Raw genomic sequence first — 20,014 nt, 5'->3', positions numbered from 1 at the left:
GCTCGACATTAGCGGTGGCCCGGGGCCACCAAAAATTCACCTCGGGCAACCATTATTGATAAAATGTTAAGTTTTGGTGGCCCGAATCGGGCAACCAATAATTTTCAAAGTAGCGCAATTTTTCTCCCAATTTTGCACGCATTTATCAACTTTCTACAGCTCAAATTGCAAGCCAGTTCGTCATGCGCCTTTTTTGTTGATCTACACACAAATACACACACACACAGTTTGCATATTAGGCCTACAGCTATAGCATACAGTAGCTATTATCCAGCCAGCCGCGCCGGCCGGCTGGCGTGAGCTTTGCATGAAGCCACTGCATACAGCTGTGCTCTAGATCTAGCTCAGCCTATTCAGACTCAGGGAGCTGCGATAAAAAATGTTGCTGCTGAGAAATCTTCCACAGAACTTTGAAAATCTAAGTCAAAGTCACCTTTTACACCAATGAAATGAAATTCTACAGTCTATATTACGAAAATCTGGTGTACCCTGATTATTTGCAAGTATTAAGAAGAGGAATTATGACCTCTCTTTTGACTCAAAAAGACCGATTTCCACATGAATTAATACACATAAAAACACATAGGCAAGTACATCACAGTCCCACGTGTGCATTTGTATGTATGTTGATACTTGATTTCTTTCGAAGCTGTGTATTTTCTAGCCTTAAACAAACAGACAGTTTCTTTCTTTCTTGTTTATAAATGACTTCTTAAACCACTCTTGAGAAAGTAAATACTTTGGGAAGGCATTTCATTGATATGAAATGTGATTTTTTTCCCCAACATTTTGGCAAATATAGGGAAGGACTTTTCTCACACTTTTTTTCCAATATATAGTTTTTGCCGTTTTCTTTTTTTTTCTTTCATTTTTTTTGACAGTGGTTAAACCATTTATACCCCTTCCCATTGAATATGCCTGATTAAAAAATATGTTTCTACTGAAAATAAAATAATACAAACTAAAGGATATAAAAATAGAAATGTGCCATTCCCAAAAGGTAAGTGAAAATTATATGCTTGGCTTTTAATTATATTCCAGTCAGAATAGACTGTTGCCACAGCTGTTAAAAATGTAAGTAATGGCTTCTTAATTTTCCCCTTTTCCCCATTTTTATATTAACTTTGTTTTATTAATTTTTCTTTAATTTTCTTTTCTTTTTTCTCTCTAATTTTTTTCTTTTCTTTTTTTCTTTTTTCCCTGTTCTTTGTTTTTTTCTTTCTTCATTTTCTTTCTTTTGTTTTATTTCACTAATTCCTTTTATTTTTGTTTTCTTTTTGTTATATACTTTTTGAAAATTATTTTCGTTTGTTTCTCCCTTTTATGCATTGTTCTAATTTTGCAGCATATTTTTCTGTGATTTTCTCCTTCTATATGCTGCAAAAGAGAAAACAGAAATAAACTGGATTTGGGGCATGCATAATCTAGGTTTTAGGATTCAAAGAGGAAGGAAGGAAAAACCATTGTTTTGTACATCTATCTGAGTTTGCTAGCTATGCACTATTTATTTACTTTACCATTATCTCTATACAGAGATTTAAAAAAAAGTCCACACAACCTGCGAACAATACAATTCATTTATTCACTTTCAATCATTTCATTTTTACAACGATAGAAACAATTATCAATTAGCAAAGTAAAATAACAGCAAACAAGGTTTACATACAAGATGTATAAAGTGAAAGGAACTTAGTGGTAGTGGCTGCAGAATTAATATTTCAGAAGTTTGTTTTATTCATTTTTAATGTTTCTCTTTATATTTTTCGGGCCACCAAACTTTAATATCGGGCCACCAAAAAAAATTATTTGATGGTTTTGGTGGCCCGAACGGGCCACCACCAAAAAAAGTTAATGTGGAGCCTTGCGTTTCATATTATGTAACTGGAGGAAAAAGAAATATGACAAGCTGAATTGTCTAACAATTTAAAACTTTTCTGAAAATCATGAAAGTTTAAAACATTACTCGATTTATGTGTTTCCGTTTACATGTTTTGTATGGCTGGGAAGCACTTTTGGATGACTCTTTCAAAATCTTCTTTTTTCTTTACATATTGTAAATAATCATGAACTGATTAACAAACTACCGCAGTTCATAATGTACATTATGTAACATTATTTAGAAGAAAACAATTACATTCCAATAGCGGATGTGGTTGACGGTACACCATGTGGAGTTTTCGAAAAAGTGGATAGAAGAAGAAGTGAAATTGATAGGGGAGGAAATGGACAGTTGATAGTCGAGTGATTTTTTGTTTAAATGAGCGTAGTCCTGAAAAAGACAGTAAACCAGAAAAGGGTGAAGAGTTGAAAAGGCTTGAGTAGTTGATAGATGAGTACTCCTGCTCTGCACTCCATTCGCCGACTCAAACTAGAATCTTCTCATTTATCAAGCCTCTTTAACTCTTTAACCTTTTCTGTTTTACAGTCATTTTCAGAACTACACACATTTTCAAGAAATATTACTCTAGGACCTACTCTCAATCTTCCAATTTCTTGTCTATACTCTCAATCTTCCAATTTCTCGCCTATCAATTTTACTTCTTCGCCTATCAATTTTACTTCTTCGGAAGAAGTAAAATTGATAGGCGAGAAATTGGAAGATTGAGAGTAGGTCCTAGAGTAATGTAATATGACGACCTCGAGATGTTATGGTTTCTGGGCTTGACAGCTATGACATAGATTTCATATGTTGCTCTCGTAACTAGCGTTCACGCGCGTTAGTAATATTGGGTCCGGTCTGAGCGTTTCTGGGCGACCGCGCGTTTGTTAGCCGACACAGCCAGCATGCATTGGTGAACCACTTTCAATTTGCCATTCGGTTTTAGTCTGAAAAGTAGTAATTAAAAGGTTAAACGTTATCACACTGTAATAAGATGGAAAAGGGGCTTATCAAAGGTATGTTTCACAGAGGGACATGTTCGTCAAAAGACGCGAGGCTTACTATGATATGTAATTGCCCCGTCGTGTAAATTTTTTCATTTTTGACAATGGAAATGACAATTTTTAGGCAGAAAAGTGCCTTCATCGTTTACTTTTGTCCTTTAATAATAATTTTTCTACTTTTTTGGGGGGCAAAATCTCGTTTTGCCCCCCAAAAATTTTATTTGGGGGGCAAGTGCCCCCCGCATCCGGCGCCCTTGTCATCATTCTCATAGAATTCACCAAACTTTCACCAGAAATACACAATTACCTACAAAATATGTAAAAATTTTGCCAAAATTGTTTTTATTTTTTGCATGTGAAATATTTTGATCACTTTAAAAAGGTATATTACCGAACGTGTGTTTTCTATGAGAAAAGTTGGGAAAAAACAAAATCACTAATGAGCTATTTTTACCATATTTTATATTTTTTTTTATCTAAAAACTTTTGAAAATGTGATTTTGACCATTAATTTTTATCATATTTTTGATCAAGTTTCCTGTGGAAGGATGTTGCAAAGTTTTGAGCGTATGAAATTATTTTCTGACGCATACGATGCGTGTGTTTGGAAATACATGTATAAGGCCAGTTGGTAATACAATCACTCACTATACGTGTGGTTGTAAAGAAGTTGTAATTCAATAAGGCCAGGCTAGAGGCTAATGTTAGATCTAACTCAATTTACTGTTAGACCAAAGCAAAGATACTACAAGTATTTCACTATGCACTCTATGTACTGTCCGATCTTACCCTTGTATCTTTGACCAAAGCCAGCCAATACATGTCGGAGTCGATACAGCCACACACCGTCATGACCGTCTTTGAGAACACCCAACATGGACAATTAAATGAGAGGAGTTATTTGCATCGAGTACTTATGCATACAAATCTGAATCCTGGAAGTATGCATCCACTTGCATGGATAAGTTTGAGACATTCCGGGGGGGGGGGGGGGGGCACTCAAATTATATTTTGATGGGGATGTGCCTCGTGAAACCCTGAAATTGGGGTCTTAGGAACTGACTACATACTGGGTGGTGTGAAAAGCAGGGTCTACGGAACAGGATCGCGGTAATATGTAGGTACATGTACGGTGCACACTAGCGCAGTGCATGGAGGTGCTAGTGGAGGGAGTTGTGAAGCCTTTCGTGCAGCTCTCGCATGCGATGCTTGCTCTGGACAATTTTGGCAAGGCTGTTAGGGTTAGGGTTATTGCAAAGGAATTCAGTCATTAATTTTCCATTCATCCATTTTTTTTTCTGATACAGTATGTCTGAGATTACAAGTCAACCCAGCAAATAAATCCAGTTTTCAGGGAATTTCAACAGAGCGTGCCTTTGCAGATTTCATCTTTGCCAGTGTAATTCTTCATTTAGTAGTCATGAACTTCATTGGCTAGTGCTTAAGCAGGAAGTTTTGTTTTCACAGATTATTTAGAGGTACATAATTTCTCTTTAAGTTTAAAAGTTAAATAATAAATTTATGTGTTTTGTTGTTGTTCATATATACTTTCAAAACCCTATTTGTTATTTTTAACTTTAGATATTTTTTCTTATTTTGCTCAATCCATTCACTTTTCTCAATATTACAAACTACATACATGTATATCTTTTTACCAATGCCAATTGTTAATATTCAACCATGCGCTCAATTCATTTGATTTCTTTATTGTGTTCCTATAGGTTTTTTTTTCAAGGAATCTTGTGTGTTTGTGGATCGCAATATTTTTCTACCCCTTTCTCCTTCACATTTGCTATATTTTTCTTAAGTTTGAAAGAAATTGAACAAGCAATAAGAAAGTTATGGCCGATTTAAAAGCGAGATCCCTAAGCCTAATCCTAAGACGATGTAAATTTCTAATTGACAACTGAGTAAGTAAATTATGACAAGTGTCAATGACAACTTTCCCATTGAACATATACTTTGTTATCAGAGATTTTGGTTTTCACCCAAGTACCTATTTTCCAGGGGCAGTAAGAGAAATATAACACAGGTAGCATTATATTATGTCCTCATGGAAGAAAATAATAATTGGAAGTACATTGTACAAGTTTTGGGGAAAAAATTACATTTAAGACATTTCATGTTTAGGAGTAAAGAGTAGTCCTTCCCTTTACATCTCTATAAAATCACTAATGTGGCCAATTTGAAGCCTCTATATGTAGTGATAACCAATTTTTGTATAACTTTTAAGAATTCACAACTGTTTTGTTTGTCCAATATTGTTCAAACTTACTTGTCTGACTTTTCTATTTCCTAAAAAAAACATTTATTGTCTCGCCTGCATAGCAGAGCGAGACTATAGGCGCCGCTTTTCCGACGGCGGCGGCGTCAACATCAAATCTTAACCTAAGGTTAAGTTTTTGAAATGACATCATAACTTAGAAAGTATATGGACCTAGTTCATGAAACTTAGACATAAGGTTAATCAAGTATTACTGAACATCCTGCCTGAGTTTCAGGTCACATGACTAAGGTCAAAGGTCATTTAGGGTCAATGAACTTAGACCATGTTTGGAGAATTATTTTCAAAATCTTAACCGAAGGTTAAGTTTTTGAAATGACGACCTAGTTCATGAAACTTGGGCATAAAGTTAATCAAGTATTAGCGAACATCTTGCTCGAGTTTCAGGTCACATGACCAAGGTCAAAGGTCATTTAGGGTCAATGAACTTTGGTCAAGTTGGGGGTATTTGTTGAATTACTATCATAACTTTGACAATTTATGGATCTAGTTCATGAAACTTGGACATAAGGTTAATCAAGTATTAGTGAACATCCTTTTTGAGTTACAGGTCACATGACCAAGGTCAAAGGTCATTTAGGGTCAATGAACTTTGGCCAAGTTGGGGGTATTTGTTGAATTACCTTCATAACTTTGAAAATTTATGGATCTAGTTCATGAAACTTGGACATTAGGTTAATCAAGTACCACTGAATATCCTGTGCGAGTTTCAGGTCACATGACCATGGTCAATGGTCATTTAAGGTCAATGAACTTTGGCTGTGTTGGGGGTATTTGTTGAATTACCATCCTAACTCTGAAGTTTATGGATCTATTTCATAAAACTTGGGATATAAGAGTAATCAAGTATCACTGAACATCCCCTGTGAGTTTCAGGTCACAAAACCAAGGTCAACGGTCAGTTAAGGTCAATAAACTTAGGCCATTTTGGGGTAATTGTTGAATTGCCATCATAACTTTGAAAGTTTATGGATAGAGTGAATGAAATGTGGACATGGGTGTAGTTGGCAAGTCTTAAGTCACTGTTCAAATGTCATCTATGGTCAATGAACGTGGTATTATGTCATTATATGAATGGTGTTTTTGTGAATGATTATTTTATAGTAGTTTTCAAAGTTAGCACTGCTGCTATATTAAATCGCGTAATGCAGGCGAGACTGCCAGAGGCGTTCCACTTGTTTGAGTTGGATTCCCCTTCAAGTGGCATGGAAAGACTGCATTATACTTGTTAATTAACATTGAATTTTAAAAGATCAAGCAAAATTTAAGGAGAGAGTTTTGTAAAAAAAAAAAAAAAAACACTAACATTTATTCTGATCATTTCTGGAAGAAGAAAAAAAATCTTTTTTAAAAATGTGTTTGTACAACAGCAAAAAACAAACAAACAATAACATGTTATATCTGTAGTAGTGATACACCATTATTTTATTCATTAATGATAACATTTGTGTTGTTTTTGTTTCCCTGTGCAGGTAGACTAGTACAGACATCATGGATTTCCTCTCTGGAGTATTTTTCATCTCATTTATGGTCTATTATGATAACATTTTGGCAGTTCGATTAGAATCACATTCCTACCCTAAAGGAGAGAAATAAAATAATGTCCAGATTCTAGAATACTATTAGTTGTTCAAAATTGCAAGAACATGTAGGGACATTATCAATGTACATGTATGTTGGTTGACCTATAATCTGCGTTGAACTCTACTAAATTAACTGAAAAGACAAATTTCTTTCCCGTATTTATGGTCACAATTAAATACACATGCACACACCCTAACTGACATCTAAAAAGGAAACCCAATTTTTGCAATTGTTTGTGGCAAAATTATCAAATCAATTGAAAGTTTATATTACTTCCAAGAATGATTTGTCATTCCAAAAGATACTTGAAAAGGGTTTCTAGGACCATGCATCACTGAATGCCATTGTTCTAAATAAAAAAAAAGGGTTATGCAACATAGCAGTTGGTTGATTTGCATTTCACATTGATAGATATATGGAGTGTGCATCATGATAGCACATCATTGCTTAAATAAATAAGCATTTATATTGAAATTTATTGAATGTTTGGGGTAGCAGTTTCTAAAAAGGGAGGGGGGGGGGGTCAATAAAAAAAAAAAAAATTAGGGGACAGAAAGAAGTAGTCGGATGTTTCTTGTTATATCAATTTTCATTGCATCCAAAGTTGAACTGTTGATCATGCAAGTAAACCAAGTGCAATTTTACACAGTATTTTCAACAATGGAAGCATGCTCACATAAACAATTAAGGTACCATTGGAATGAGAATAAGATGTATACTTTTAAAATTCATGATTTTATTGTCACTATTATATTTTTCTTTGAAAAATACACGAAAACTAGGTCTCCATTGCATGTATTTGTTCACTTACATATGAAGTCTTCAAGTCATATTTCAACCATCATTGGTATTGAGTGCATAATGTCTTTAAGTATTCTTGCAGAATAACTTCTGGTGAAGTGTTTTTCATGAAGGATATGGCAGTTTAAATCCTAACATGTCTTTGTAAAAAAAAAAATGATTGACCAAATGCCTCCTGTAGTCTAGTAGTGTTGAATTTTGAAAAAGTCATTTGCGTATCATTCTTGGTAGAAAATAATATCTCGGATTTATAAAATCGTAATTAAAAATAAAAGAACAAAAAAGATATTTGCACATGATTATATTTTTTGACCTTCTTGGACATCTTTTCCTTGTCAGCTGAGAGTATTTGAAATATCAATGCAATCAAGAGCCCTTAACATTAATAAGTTCAGTGATCGATCTTGCATTTATTGGGGCTGATTTCTATAATTGATTTTTACTTTTCTTGATTGTGTAAAATTCAGCCCAAGATCAATCGCTAAGCTTTATGTTGCAGGTCCCTAAATTAGTGTTTTGCATGCGAAGAGAAAAGGTTAACCAATATAGTACTAGTATTTGAAAAGTAAAGATGAATACAAAAGAGATGGAAGGAAGGAGAGATAGGAGACAGGCAGAGAGAGGGGAGGGGGATTATGGAGTGCGAAAGGGAGAAGGCTTTAGCAAGAGAAATAAATCATTTAAAAAAAATCGTATGGAGTGTCAAAAGTATGGTGAGCAGAATATTTAACATCAATATCTGTTATAAATATCATTACTTTCTTTTAATCACCCAATTCATTTTTTTCTTTTATCTGTTAGTCCCCCGCCTCCGTTTTCTTTCTTTGCTTAAACACAGTTATATTGATATCTATTGGGCTTTATTTGTTATATCATCAAAGAGAGGTTATTATACAGAGGCCGCGGAACAAGACAAAATGTAAAAATTACCATACGATTGTGATTTTTGTCAAGGTTAGCCTCCCCCTTCCGCGGCCCCATGTTATCAAATAGAAGCAGGGTAATAATTATAAAGAATAGGGAAAGTAAAGATGAATGTTAAAGAGAGGGAAAGAACGGACATGACAGAGAGAGAGGATGGTGGGTTACTGATGAGAAAGATATTGAATTAAGGAGTGTGAATGGGATTCGGCTTTAGCAAGAGAACAAAATATTGGGAACAAAATATTGGAAACCAAGATGAACAGAATACACAAAATAAGCATAAGAATTTAAAAAAAATGCCGTTTTCCCTGTTTTCTCTTCCAAATATATCAATCAAAATTCATGGATTTGTTATTTTGTACCTTTACCCAAGAGTGGTAATAAAATTATATTTGGCTTGATTAATATTTATCACTTTCTATGTGAAAAAAATAGGACAATTCTTATGAAGGCCTAAAACCAAGCAAATCTACCCGTATATACCAAAGTGAAAAAAAATAAAATATATATATTACTTTGGTTTATACGGGTAGAGTTGCTTGGTTTAAATTTCTCTCTCTCTCTCTCTCTCTCTCTATATATATATATATATATGTATATATATATATATATATATATATATATATATATATATATACACCCATATCTACCCCTCCTTGCGCGGATTTTGCCGGGAAAAAGGGAAACAAATAAGAGAGAAAGGGCCCAAAGGAATGAAAAGAAAACGAAGGATGGAAGAGGAAGTAAAGAAGAACATTTGAGAAAAACAGATCATCCCGAAATACTAATAAATGAGTGAGAATGCAGAAAGAAAAATAAAAAACAAGGGGGGAAATGAGGGTAGAGAATGATCTAAAAGGCTGGGAGAGCTAAATTGGAAAATGAAGAAAGAGGGGGAAAAACATTTTAAAGGTCAAGTCTTTTTGTTTTTTAAACAAACGAGTGCACACCTAGTTACCAATAATGCATATAGCATTTCCATTTATTTGGAAGCAGGATAAAAGAGCATTGTAGATTAAATGCCTTGCTCACGGGCATAGGTGCCGGGGCCGGGGATCGAACCCCGGACTTTCCATGTATAGCCAGGCGCCTTAGACCACTCGGCCACGGCACCTCCACTGAATTGTTGATTTGAATCGATAGAGAAAAATCAAACAAACATACCGCTGAAAATTTCATCCAAATCAGATGTAAAATAAGAAAGTTATGACGTTTATGAAGTTTCGCTTGTTTGTTAGAAAATAGTTATATGCACAACTCAGTGATATGCAAATGAGAGAGTCGATGATGTCCTTCACTCACTATTTCTTTTGGTTTTTTTACTGCTTGAATTATACAGTATTTCCATTTTTACAGATTTGACAATGAGGACCAACTTGACTGACCAATAAACTGTTGAAATAATGATAATTCTATGTTCAGGGAGGAATTAAATTTTGTTTCACATGACAATGAGGAGAAAATTATCTTTTATGTTTCATATATCAAAATACAAAAGAAATAGTGAGTGGGTGACATCATCAGTATGAGTTATTTGCATGCAGAGCAGGATGTGCATATCACTGTTTTTGTGAAATTAAGCGAAACTTGAAAATGTTATATTATTTCTTATCTTACATACGATTTTGATGACAATTTTAGTGTTATGCAGGTTGGATTTGTCTCCTTTTACTCAAATTATCTTTCTGTTGGGGTGGACTTGTCCTTTAAGAACACGACCGGGCTGCCGAGGATTAAAAAGAAAGAACGGGATGGCGTATGTTTATGAAGTCTATATAGGCTTGTAAATATTCGATTTGATGACGATTGTGGACATGGAATATATTAATAAACACAAAAATCTGACAGCTGAGTCTTACATCAGGTTGTATAAAATAAATAAAGTTTCTTTATTCACAAGCACAAGTCAAATAAAGTAATATAAATTCAGGTGTTAGGCATGTTCCTTCTGACTGATCATCGTCGTTAAAGGGGAAGTGCACCCAATCAAAAACAGAAGAAGTTGATTGAATAACAAATCATAGGGCATACAAACACAATGCTGAAAATCTCATTAAAATAATAAAGTTCTCACATTTCAGAGTTATTTTCACAAAAACAGGACTCTGGACAAAACGACATATTTGCAATTTTTCGTCAGCTCCAAAACGTTCGACAAAGACTTCTAAGCTTTTCATTGTGATTCGACTTGCATTTTTAATGCATTTGCTGTGTTCTAGGATTTGTTCTGCGTCACGGTGCGAAAACTCCCGAATGTCTGAGCCGCATTTCGTGCGTGCACACTTATAACAAAACAGCTGCGCCCCATTGGATTACGAACCAAAGTTTTATTCTTCTAAAAAGCCGGGGAAAGAAAACGGGAGGCAGGGAATTTTTCTCTCGAGCGTTCCGACTATAATATATCCAGATGATGTCCTAGTAAGTGGGAAATAGTCTGAACTTAGTAAAAAACTGAAATGGATCCTTATAACCATTCCGAATGAAATTCAAAGTATTTTTTTCTCAAGAAACTATCAATGTAGGCCTACTCAATGTAGAGTACAAATTATCAGAAAAGGGATTTGGACATTATCATCCTGACTTTAGTCTGGCAATCCTTGTATAGCACTCATTGCAATTATTTGAAGAATAAGGTACCAGTTTACTTCGAGTGCAGAACAATATGTGGATCGATTTTTGCTGAAGGAAATTACACCATAGCCGTGATTCGAACCAACCATCCTCAGTTTCAAAGTCCACTGGGCCACAATGCTCCAGTAAAAAAAACGTCCACACGGAACTAGAGGAATAATACACCCTCTCATTGCTTTAGTCATTTTTACTCTGATTAATCATTTTACACTAAGTTGTACAAATTAAGATACAATACGATGATTGCCTGTTTTCAATGATCACTCATTTGCAAGAATTGTTCAGACCTTATACAAGCATTTCGTTTACACCGACATAATGTAAATATGCACACAAAACAGAACGAATCAGGACACACCGCCATCGACAGATCTATTATATTTCAATAACTTTCATAGAGTTGTAATCGATCCAATCAACTATGGAAATGAAACATAATTCATAAGACACATTATGTCTGTTTAAAAAAAAAAATCAGTTTTCTACACTCTTAAAAATGTTGGGCAACATACGGTCCACACAACAATTGGTTAAAACTTTATCCAATTCTGGGTAGTTTTACACCAATAATGTGTGCTTTGGGTGAAAACTACACAGTATTGGTGTAAAACTACCCAGAATTGGATAAAGTTTTAACCAATTGTTGTGTGGACCGTATGTTGCCCAACATTTTTAAGAGTGTAAATATGATGTATTTACTCATACATACATGCATGTATTCCTTCCAAGTATCATTGTTCTGACAATGCAATGTGCTCCTCTTTATTTACTAGAGGATGGTGCCAAATTCTTACAGGAAAATTATGACATTGATGGATTCCAATATATTTGAGATTGATCAGATCAATCATAACTCTTTGTAAGATATCGCAAAGGTATTGCAAAACTCACATTCGCTCGCATACACAAGTCATGACATGGGCCCATTTTAGAATTGTTTGGCAAATTGTTTCTTAGTAATGAAGAGAGCAAACACGGGACGGACGAGAGGACGACCAAATAAATAATTGGCCCATTTTCTGGGCCCCGTCTTACAGAGTTACGACGTAAAACTTGCATAATGTCCTCTGTATGCAAAGAGAAGTGCAGTGATTTTTTAAAAGAAAACAATGAATGCATGAATGTACATCATAGCTAGAAAATATTTTGAACAAACATGCATAATAGATGATGACGTTGCTGACCGTCCATAGTTACGATTGATCGGATCAATCGTAACTCTTTGTAAGACGGGGCCCTGGTCTACAGAAGCGGATCTAGAGGGGGGGTTGGGGGGGTTGCAACCCCCCCCCCAAAAAAAAAAAATCCGGGGACCATTTTTTTAAATCTTATCTTTTTTTTTAAACTTGTAATTTTATTTTATTCTATTTCTATGTATTTATTTCATTTATTATTATTATTATTATTATTATTATTATTTCTTTTTGGGGGAGGGGGGGGGGGTTGGGCGAACAAATGTCACAGAGTCCCTTGCCCCCCCCCCATCAGCTTTTTTGAGGACACGGGCCACCGCCGAAGTGACAAGCTAGGCCAGCGTTGCCGATTCTCATCCCCAAAATCCCCACATTAAAAAAAAAAAAAAATGGGGGATTGTTGAAGTCTTTGGGGATGAAAAATAAATATTTGGGAATGAAAATAATATTGAGTTTTATGAAAAACGAATTTGGGGATTTTCTGTTAAAATTTGGCAACTTTGGGGATATTTTAAGTGTCGTTTGGGTGGGGATTTTGTGAAGATTTAACCTGGCAACGCACGCTGAGCTGGGGGGTTAATTTGGCAACGACCTCTATACCAAAAAGAGTGGTGTTTTAGATGCAAGAAAACGCCATTTTCACACACAGATTTTCAAAAATTTTCCCTACTGTGGGAGGGGGGACACCCCCCTCCCACACCCTCCCCCCTCGCTCGCTCCGCTCGCTTGGACTCGGTCGCTACGCTCCCTCGAATACCACCCCAACCCCCCCCTTTATAAAAAGCTGGATCCGCCCCTGGTCTATGTTTGGATTTGAATGCCATATCAATCATGTAGTCCTAGAGATTGATATGTCACTTTTGGTTTTCCATGATTTGATTATAAAAGACTGGGCTATTTTTTTTTACTATTTTGGCTAATGGGGAATCAGCCACCAGTCTTAATAGGGTAAAGTTAAACAAGAGTTCAGAATACAGGACATTATCGCCAATGTCTTCTCTTTGATGGGAACAGGCATGTGATTGTCTTAAAAAATCATATCAAGATTACATTGTCTTCTGTTTCTTGAATAACATGGTTTTGCAACTTTTTCTGGCATATTATTTCTTTCGAGAAGAAACCAAATATTGACGAATATGCTTAATAAAGAAGGAAAAATAAAGAATAAAGAACATGAAGAAGGAAATCGTCTCTTTGTGAACACTGCAAGCAAAAACACTTCTGCAAAAATAGTTGTGCAGATAATCATTTAATATTGCAACAACATGAAGAAAAAAAATGTCAGAGTTTCCTCTTTTCTCCTTCTTACTCGGCAATTCTGTTCATTTCCTCTATGATCATGGCAAAGGCATCATAGTCGGGGCCCCGTATTGGTGGGTAGGAATATTGTAATTTAGGCGCCACTTCGGCGAGTTCAGTCTGAAGTTCGGCAATTTTCCACTTGGTGATACCTTTCAAAATATTGGTAACATTTGTCTTTCCCGATAAGACTTCGTCTATTGGGATATTTACAGTGAAACGGCGATAGTCCAGCGTCCTTTCGAACGGGTAAATGACATGGCTTCGTTTGGATCGAAAAGTAACTGGAATACAGCCACTCATTATTGAATCAAAGAAAGACTTGCGAATGTTTGAGTAGCCCGGTGGCTGAAGACAGAATACAGAATGTCGCATCCAGTCAATGATTGGTAAGTGGATGTCCTGATGGCATTCTGGCGTATTGAACCAGACTGCTTGCATATCTTTCATAGATGCAAGCGAAGCATACTGTGAGTAACGATCAGACGTGGCCTTCATCCTACGTTTGAGGATACTTCGTACATCATGGCCCTTCCTGCTACTCGCAGCGAGAAGCATAAACACATCGCGTTCTGTTTCGCGAACGTCTAGCGGGAAGACATTGATCTGCTGCCGCTTTCTGACCCTAGACACCAGAGCGGAAGTGTCTTTTGAATCAAAATGCCCATAGCTCGGAAACGGAGCAATGATCATCTCTTTGCCATCTCGATGGAAGTACCGACGAGTCTTTTCGCTCGGCTCCTGCTCAATACCAATGAAAGTGATGGCAGAGGTCCTCGCCTCGTCGCGTAGCAACGGGCAATTGCTACCCCAGTGCTCCCGCTCCATCCGACCTAGAGCCATAAAGTGAGGTCTTAGTGTGTTCCCATTATTGAAATATGGCAATGCGTTGTTTAAGAATGTCCAAAGTTCATCATGAAGCTTTGACACATCTAACCGACTGTACGTTCTACACAAACAAGCAAGGTTAGCATAGAAGGGTATATAAAAAGCGTCTGCTTCGTTTGGATCAAACGTCCTATGATAGCTTGCCTTCAGTTTTTCGTGAAAGACCACTTCCAATGAGTGGCCATATGTCTCTCTGTAACTCATTTTATCTGTCGATCGAAGCTCCGGACCCATTCCGTAATAGTCGAATTTGAAGCAGGGATCGCCATACTGTACGCACTTTGTCAGGTTGGTGTTGAACTTCGATGGAAGGTCGTAGACATAGACCAAGAAAGAAGGTTTTTGAGGAATTTTATCCGCTCTGAAGATGACTGGTGGCGTGTCTTCCTGGTTGTCTTGGGATAGAAGATCATCAGGAAGAGCTTGCAATCGTTTCCTGGAGGGGGAGGAAAATAGAAAGAGGAAACAATTATACTACGACATGATAAGTACCACAATTTCGAATTTCTTACTGTCGAATAAAACAACTTAGGAGAACCGAAATGGGATAAATCGAATCTGAGACAATGTTTCAACAGCGCCACCTCCTGGTAACATTATCAAATTTCAAAATCTGCAAAGTGTGGTCTACCATGGACCTATTCCATGGGTCTACCAGTTCATAAATCTGATCGAAGGACGTCCTATGGATCCAATGGCGTATGGAGAGGAGGGGGGGGGGGGGCATAAGTTTCGCGACCAAGAAAAACAGGTGAAAATGTCAAATATTGACACTCTCATACCTTTTCTGTCTAATGGTTCCTTGTGCAATGGCAAAATGGGATGGGGTATAAAAACTAGTGAATGTCGAGATACAAAAAATGATTCTAAAGCATAATGACTGCAATGATATGCCTCTGATAATTATCCCCATTTTTATCCACAAAAGTGGTGGACGGTTCAATGAATCTTTATTTACAATATGTTTCGCTTTGTTTTCACAAACAGGAAGAATCAGTAGCGTACCTCGGGGAGGGGCACGAACAAAAAAAGTGAGTTACTTATTCAGCGCGCGAAGCGCACTCACTAGCTAAGTATACTGACCTGAAAACAGACATTATAAGGACTATTGGGAAGAATTCATGAAAAGGACACGTATCTCACTAATCAAATAACGTGAGCGCGAAGAGCGAGTTGAAAATGATTGATATTCAGATCAGAAAACGGAATATTTTGAGCAATTTTTTGTAATCATGCTACATGTCTCACTAAACAAATTTTACGAGCATTTTATGGTTCAAAGTGGACATAAGCTCTTTTGTAATAATTACTAGGATGCGCATCTCACTAATAAAATATTGCAAGCGCGAGCTGAACATTTTTATATTCAGACCTGAAAAAGGAAAATTGTAAAGACTGTTTTACCAATTCATGAAGAGCATACCTATCTCACTAATCAATTAATGCGAGCGCGAAGCGTGAGCTGAAGATTTTTTTAATATTCAAACCTCAAAAGAGGGCATTTTAAGCTTTTTTAGTAATCATGAAAAAGAAGCGACGCAGGCTTCCGTCCACTTTCGCCGTACGTGTATGACGTCAGGATACTTTTTGAGCCATTGCAAGTCTTCTGGAAGCCAACTATCATACGCGGAAGAATTCTGCTACCAATACAATATCCCACATCAACATGCATGTTATTCATGATGATCTGAACTGCCTTGGTGAAACAAAATTCTTGTCTATCTTGAAAGTCAGCTAACTGCATCTACATCATGTCAGTAGCTCTAGGAACACGTGAGAGGCGATAAACACCTCTCAACCAATTTAACTAGAAAATAAGAATGATTTTGATTTTAAAAAATACAATGGTTTTGATTTAAAAATATAGGAAGAAACAATATTTTTTCATATGATTGTATAGTAAATTATCGAGAAAAAATTGGAAAACCATATGGAAATAAGAGCACAGAATTGTCTAAAATTCACATTCTTCCCTCCAACTTGAGAATGGTTTAAAGGTCTGGCGTTGACACCGTCTTTTGATCATGGGTTGACAATATTGTTTTGATTCAATGGAAGAATTTTGTAAAATAAAATATTACTTGTGCAAAATGTGCAAATAAAATGAATAAAATGAGACTACTATTTTCCTGATGTTAAGAGGCGAATGCCAACAAGACATTGTCACCCTAGCGGATCCAAGGGGGGGGGGGGGTAAAGCCGGCCCATGCCCCCCCCCCCCCCCCCCCCATTGAGCGGCACAATTAAAATTTGTAATTTAAGAATGCCGTTAAAACAGAAGTGTGCCCCCCCCCCCCTTTTGAATGTGAAGCCCTTTTTTTGTCAAATTTTTCGTACTGAATGAAATGTTTTTTGTTTTTTTTGGGGGGGGGGCTTGTCAAATTTTTCCACGGGAAAAATATGCCCCCCCCCCCTTTGGAAAATCCTGGATCCACCCCTGCATTGTCACGACTCTCTGTTCACATTATACATGTTATAAGCACACTATAGCCATCAACATTGGTCTACAAGATTATATTTTAAACAAATATTTTATGCCGTCTCGTAACTAGGACGACAAAATGATTAGGAAAGAATTATGAAATAAATGGGAAATTATAACAACAGCTACCCGTTACAGAAGGAGTTGCGTTTCAAACTTCCTATTCATTCAGCCAATTAAACAATCGTATTACCCAGACTTGCAATTGGTTTCTTGAGTTGCGTTTGAAACTTGCTATTCAGCCAATGAAACAAGCGTATTACCTAGACTTGTAATCGATTTCTTGAGTTGCGTTTGAAACTTGCTATTCAGCCAATGAAACAAGCGTATTACCTAGATTTTCAATTGATTTCGTGAGTTGCGTTTATACGAAACTCTTCGTTCAACAGCCAATCTATGATCATTATGATCTACTGAAAATGAAAAAAAAATGAAAATCCATATTTTATTGTTCGAAATAGCATAAGAAATGAAATACTCCAAAAATCGTGGGCTCGGCAGCCACTATGCAGCGCCGGATCGACGAGGCTCTATCCCTTTGATCGTTAACGTCAAACAGGGTAGCAGCAACTCCCATCTTTTTAACGTCTTTTGGTCTGACGCGGCCGTGGTTTGAACTCTCAACTCTCCGGTTGTGGGACGGACACTCTACCAACTGAGCCAACACACCGGTCACCACCGGTCATCACTGTTGATAATACTACCAAGAAGGTAATCTAACGATCCCCTGATCTCATTACCTCGCGTTATTATCATTCCCTGAATATATTCCCTTGGGTAACAACAAACAAGTTATTGCCATTCTCATTATTACAACTATCCTATTTCATTCTTGGGCGAAGGCCACTTCATTATCAATATTTGAATTGATATTTCATAGGATACCTGCCAGGTACTACCTGGAACGTTGATTGGGAGATATAGGGTTTCAGGAACGCAATAACAGATCGACTTTTTAATCAATCCATAATGGAAAAAAATCCCCTCGGCTGTCTTCAATGAGTAGCCCCTCTTACAATAACACAGCGCAATCATGAAAATCTACAAAGAAACCATACTAGTTTATATTGAACAATGTCTGGGTGCAGTAATGCTGGTCATTTATTCTCTATAAAGAGAGATTTGATCGTCATTTTGGAAGCCATTTACGTCGCAATTTGCTGCGTGTTACAAACATGACAAAGGAAGGGGGATAAGAATTAATATTAACAGTGGAATGTCAGGGGATGGTCCAGCAAGTGAAATATACCGGACACATATTCACTAACAGATGGGTCACTTTGACCAATTTGTTAGTGAATATATTGTGTCCGGCAAATGAAAATGGACAATAAAAACAAAAATTCTGGTAGATTTTAACAAATAAATATATGTTATTGCTTTTACTATTTTTTCGAGGCCAGGAACATATCCACAAACGAAATGCTCATTGTGTCATCATCTTTAATATTGTTATTCTCCCTGATGACACTCTTATCACAATGAAATCAAAGCTTTAGGTAAGAAAATATGTTTTCCTCTATCCCAGTAATGGTCTTTGCACGGACAGTAAATTTCGCATCTCTGATTCATTATGATATGTTGTACGACACATTTTGGTAAATTTTTACATTTTGGCAAATTACAAAAATGTGCGATTCATCAAAGTGTACCACAACACGGTATCCTAATAGGAGGCAATTGTTTTATTTTATTAACCTCCTAAAATTTAAATGATTATTCAAATGTTTTCTAAACTAATAGATCAGCAACCCGTTTCATAAACATCGATTTTTTTGTTTAATGCAATAACAGTTTAATGCTACTGAAATCACTAAATTTGATTGACCGATATAGTAAACTTGTCATATAAAAATGTAGACTTGTTATAACAGGTCTTTACGACACGTGTCCCCGGGTCATGACATAATTATAACTTTCAAAGATGAAACATTCTTGAACTTTTAGACATGTAATTTTCTTTTTTGACCACACGCCAAGTGACTTTTAGCTGTTGAGGGATACTTTCTTCAAATTGCTTTTTAGGAATCATCTGATACCAAGTGAAAAGGGAAGCTCTAATGGATCTTTTTTTGGTATCATAATTATCTGTTATTAATGGCTTGGTCTCAAATATCATTAAGAACAGCTACGAATGCCGCACAAACGAATTTTACAGCATTTCATATAAGATCTTCTTAAGACGGTCGTATACGAAACTAGAGTTCGCATCACAGACTGTTCGTAACTTTGCAGCTTGGTCTGCTGGTCGATGGTCTTCTCCAAGATTTTGTTTAACATTGTTCGATACCCCATCTTCCAAAAGCGGCCGTACGAACATCGCAAGAACATCGTAAGAACCATGCAAGAATTGTAGGGTCGAGAGACAATTCTAGAAGCCCTGAATTCTCACGATGATCGTAAGAATGCCTTAAATAGTTCATATCGAGGACTATCGCAGCGTCCTTAACAGCGCCTTATACGAACTGAGATTGAGTCGTAAGGCGCTAAGAACGACTCTCGGCGTTTGCAGGGCATTCGTAAGGAACTCTTAAGGCGTATAGGTACACAATTTGTGCAATATTTTACGAATGGATTGAGAGTGCCGTGAGTTGCACGTATGACCATCCTGTTGCCACAACAGAAATTGGAAGATGGCCGTAAGTCTGCAAAAATGATAGCTCAAGGCATATATAATCGAAAATCATTTTGTTTCCAAAGAAGGTCTTAAGTTGATAAGGCCGTAAATATACTAGTAAATGCCCCATCTACGAATATCTACGAACTCCAGAATTTGTAGGCCTACGGATAGTGAGATTCGTATGAACATGTTCGTTTGAACGGACTTTCTTGGTTTCGTATACAAAGGACGGTTCTTGTAAATAAATACCATTTCATGAAACCGGGCCCGTCTGTTTTGAACACCTCTAACTTTCAATACGGCAAAATCATGCTGGCTTCTTGAGTAAATATTCAATTACAATGTCTAGCACTTACTCGTATTCCCTCATAAGTCTTGGTTGCATGAAACACGATCACAATGCGCAACAGAACAAACAACAAACC

The 20,014-nt window shown here is 36.5% G+C and overlaps 1 protein-coding gene across 2 annotated transcripts in view; it reads right to left on the bottom strand.

Moving 5' to 3' along the window:
- Window positions 1–13,533: 13,533 nt before the first annotated feature.
- Window positions 13,534–20,014, bottom strand: part of LOC129253903 (uncharacterized) — a 57,297-nt gene continuing 50,816 nt past the window's right edge. For both annotated transcript variants that reach the window (XM_064095254.1, XM_064095253.1), the window contains exon 3: window positions 13,534–14,923. In XM_064095254.1, coding sequence (XP_063951324.1) covers window positions 13,606–14,923 — 1,318 coding nt within the window. In that variant the 3' untranslated portion in view covers window positions 13,534–13,605. The remainder of the gene's footprint in view (window positions 14,924–20,014) is intronic.

The sequence above is a fragment of the Lytechinus pictus genome, chromosome 2 (genome assembly GCF_037042905.1).
Source record: "Lytechinus pictus isolate F3 Inbred chromosome 2, Lp3.0, whole genome shotgun sequence".
Lineage (NCBI taxonomy): Eukaryota > Metazoa > Echinodermata > Echinoidea > Temnopleuroida > Toxopneustidae > Lytechinus > Lytechinus pictus.
This window is presented reverse-complemented; position numbering and strand designations above follow the sequence as displayed.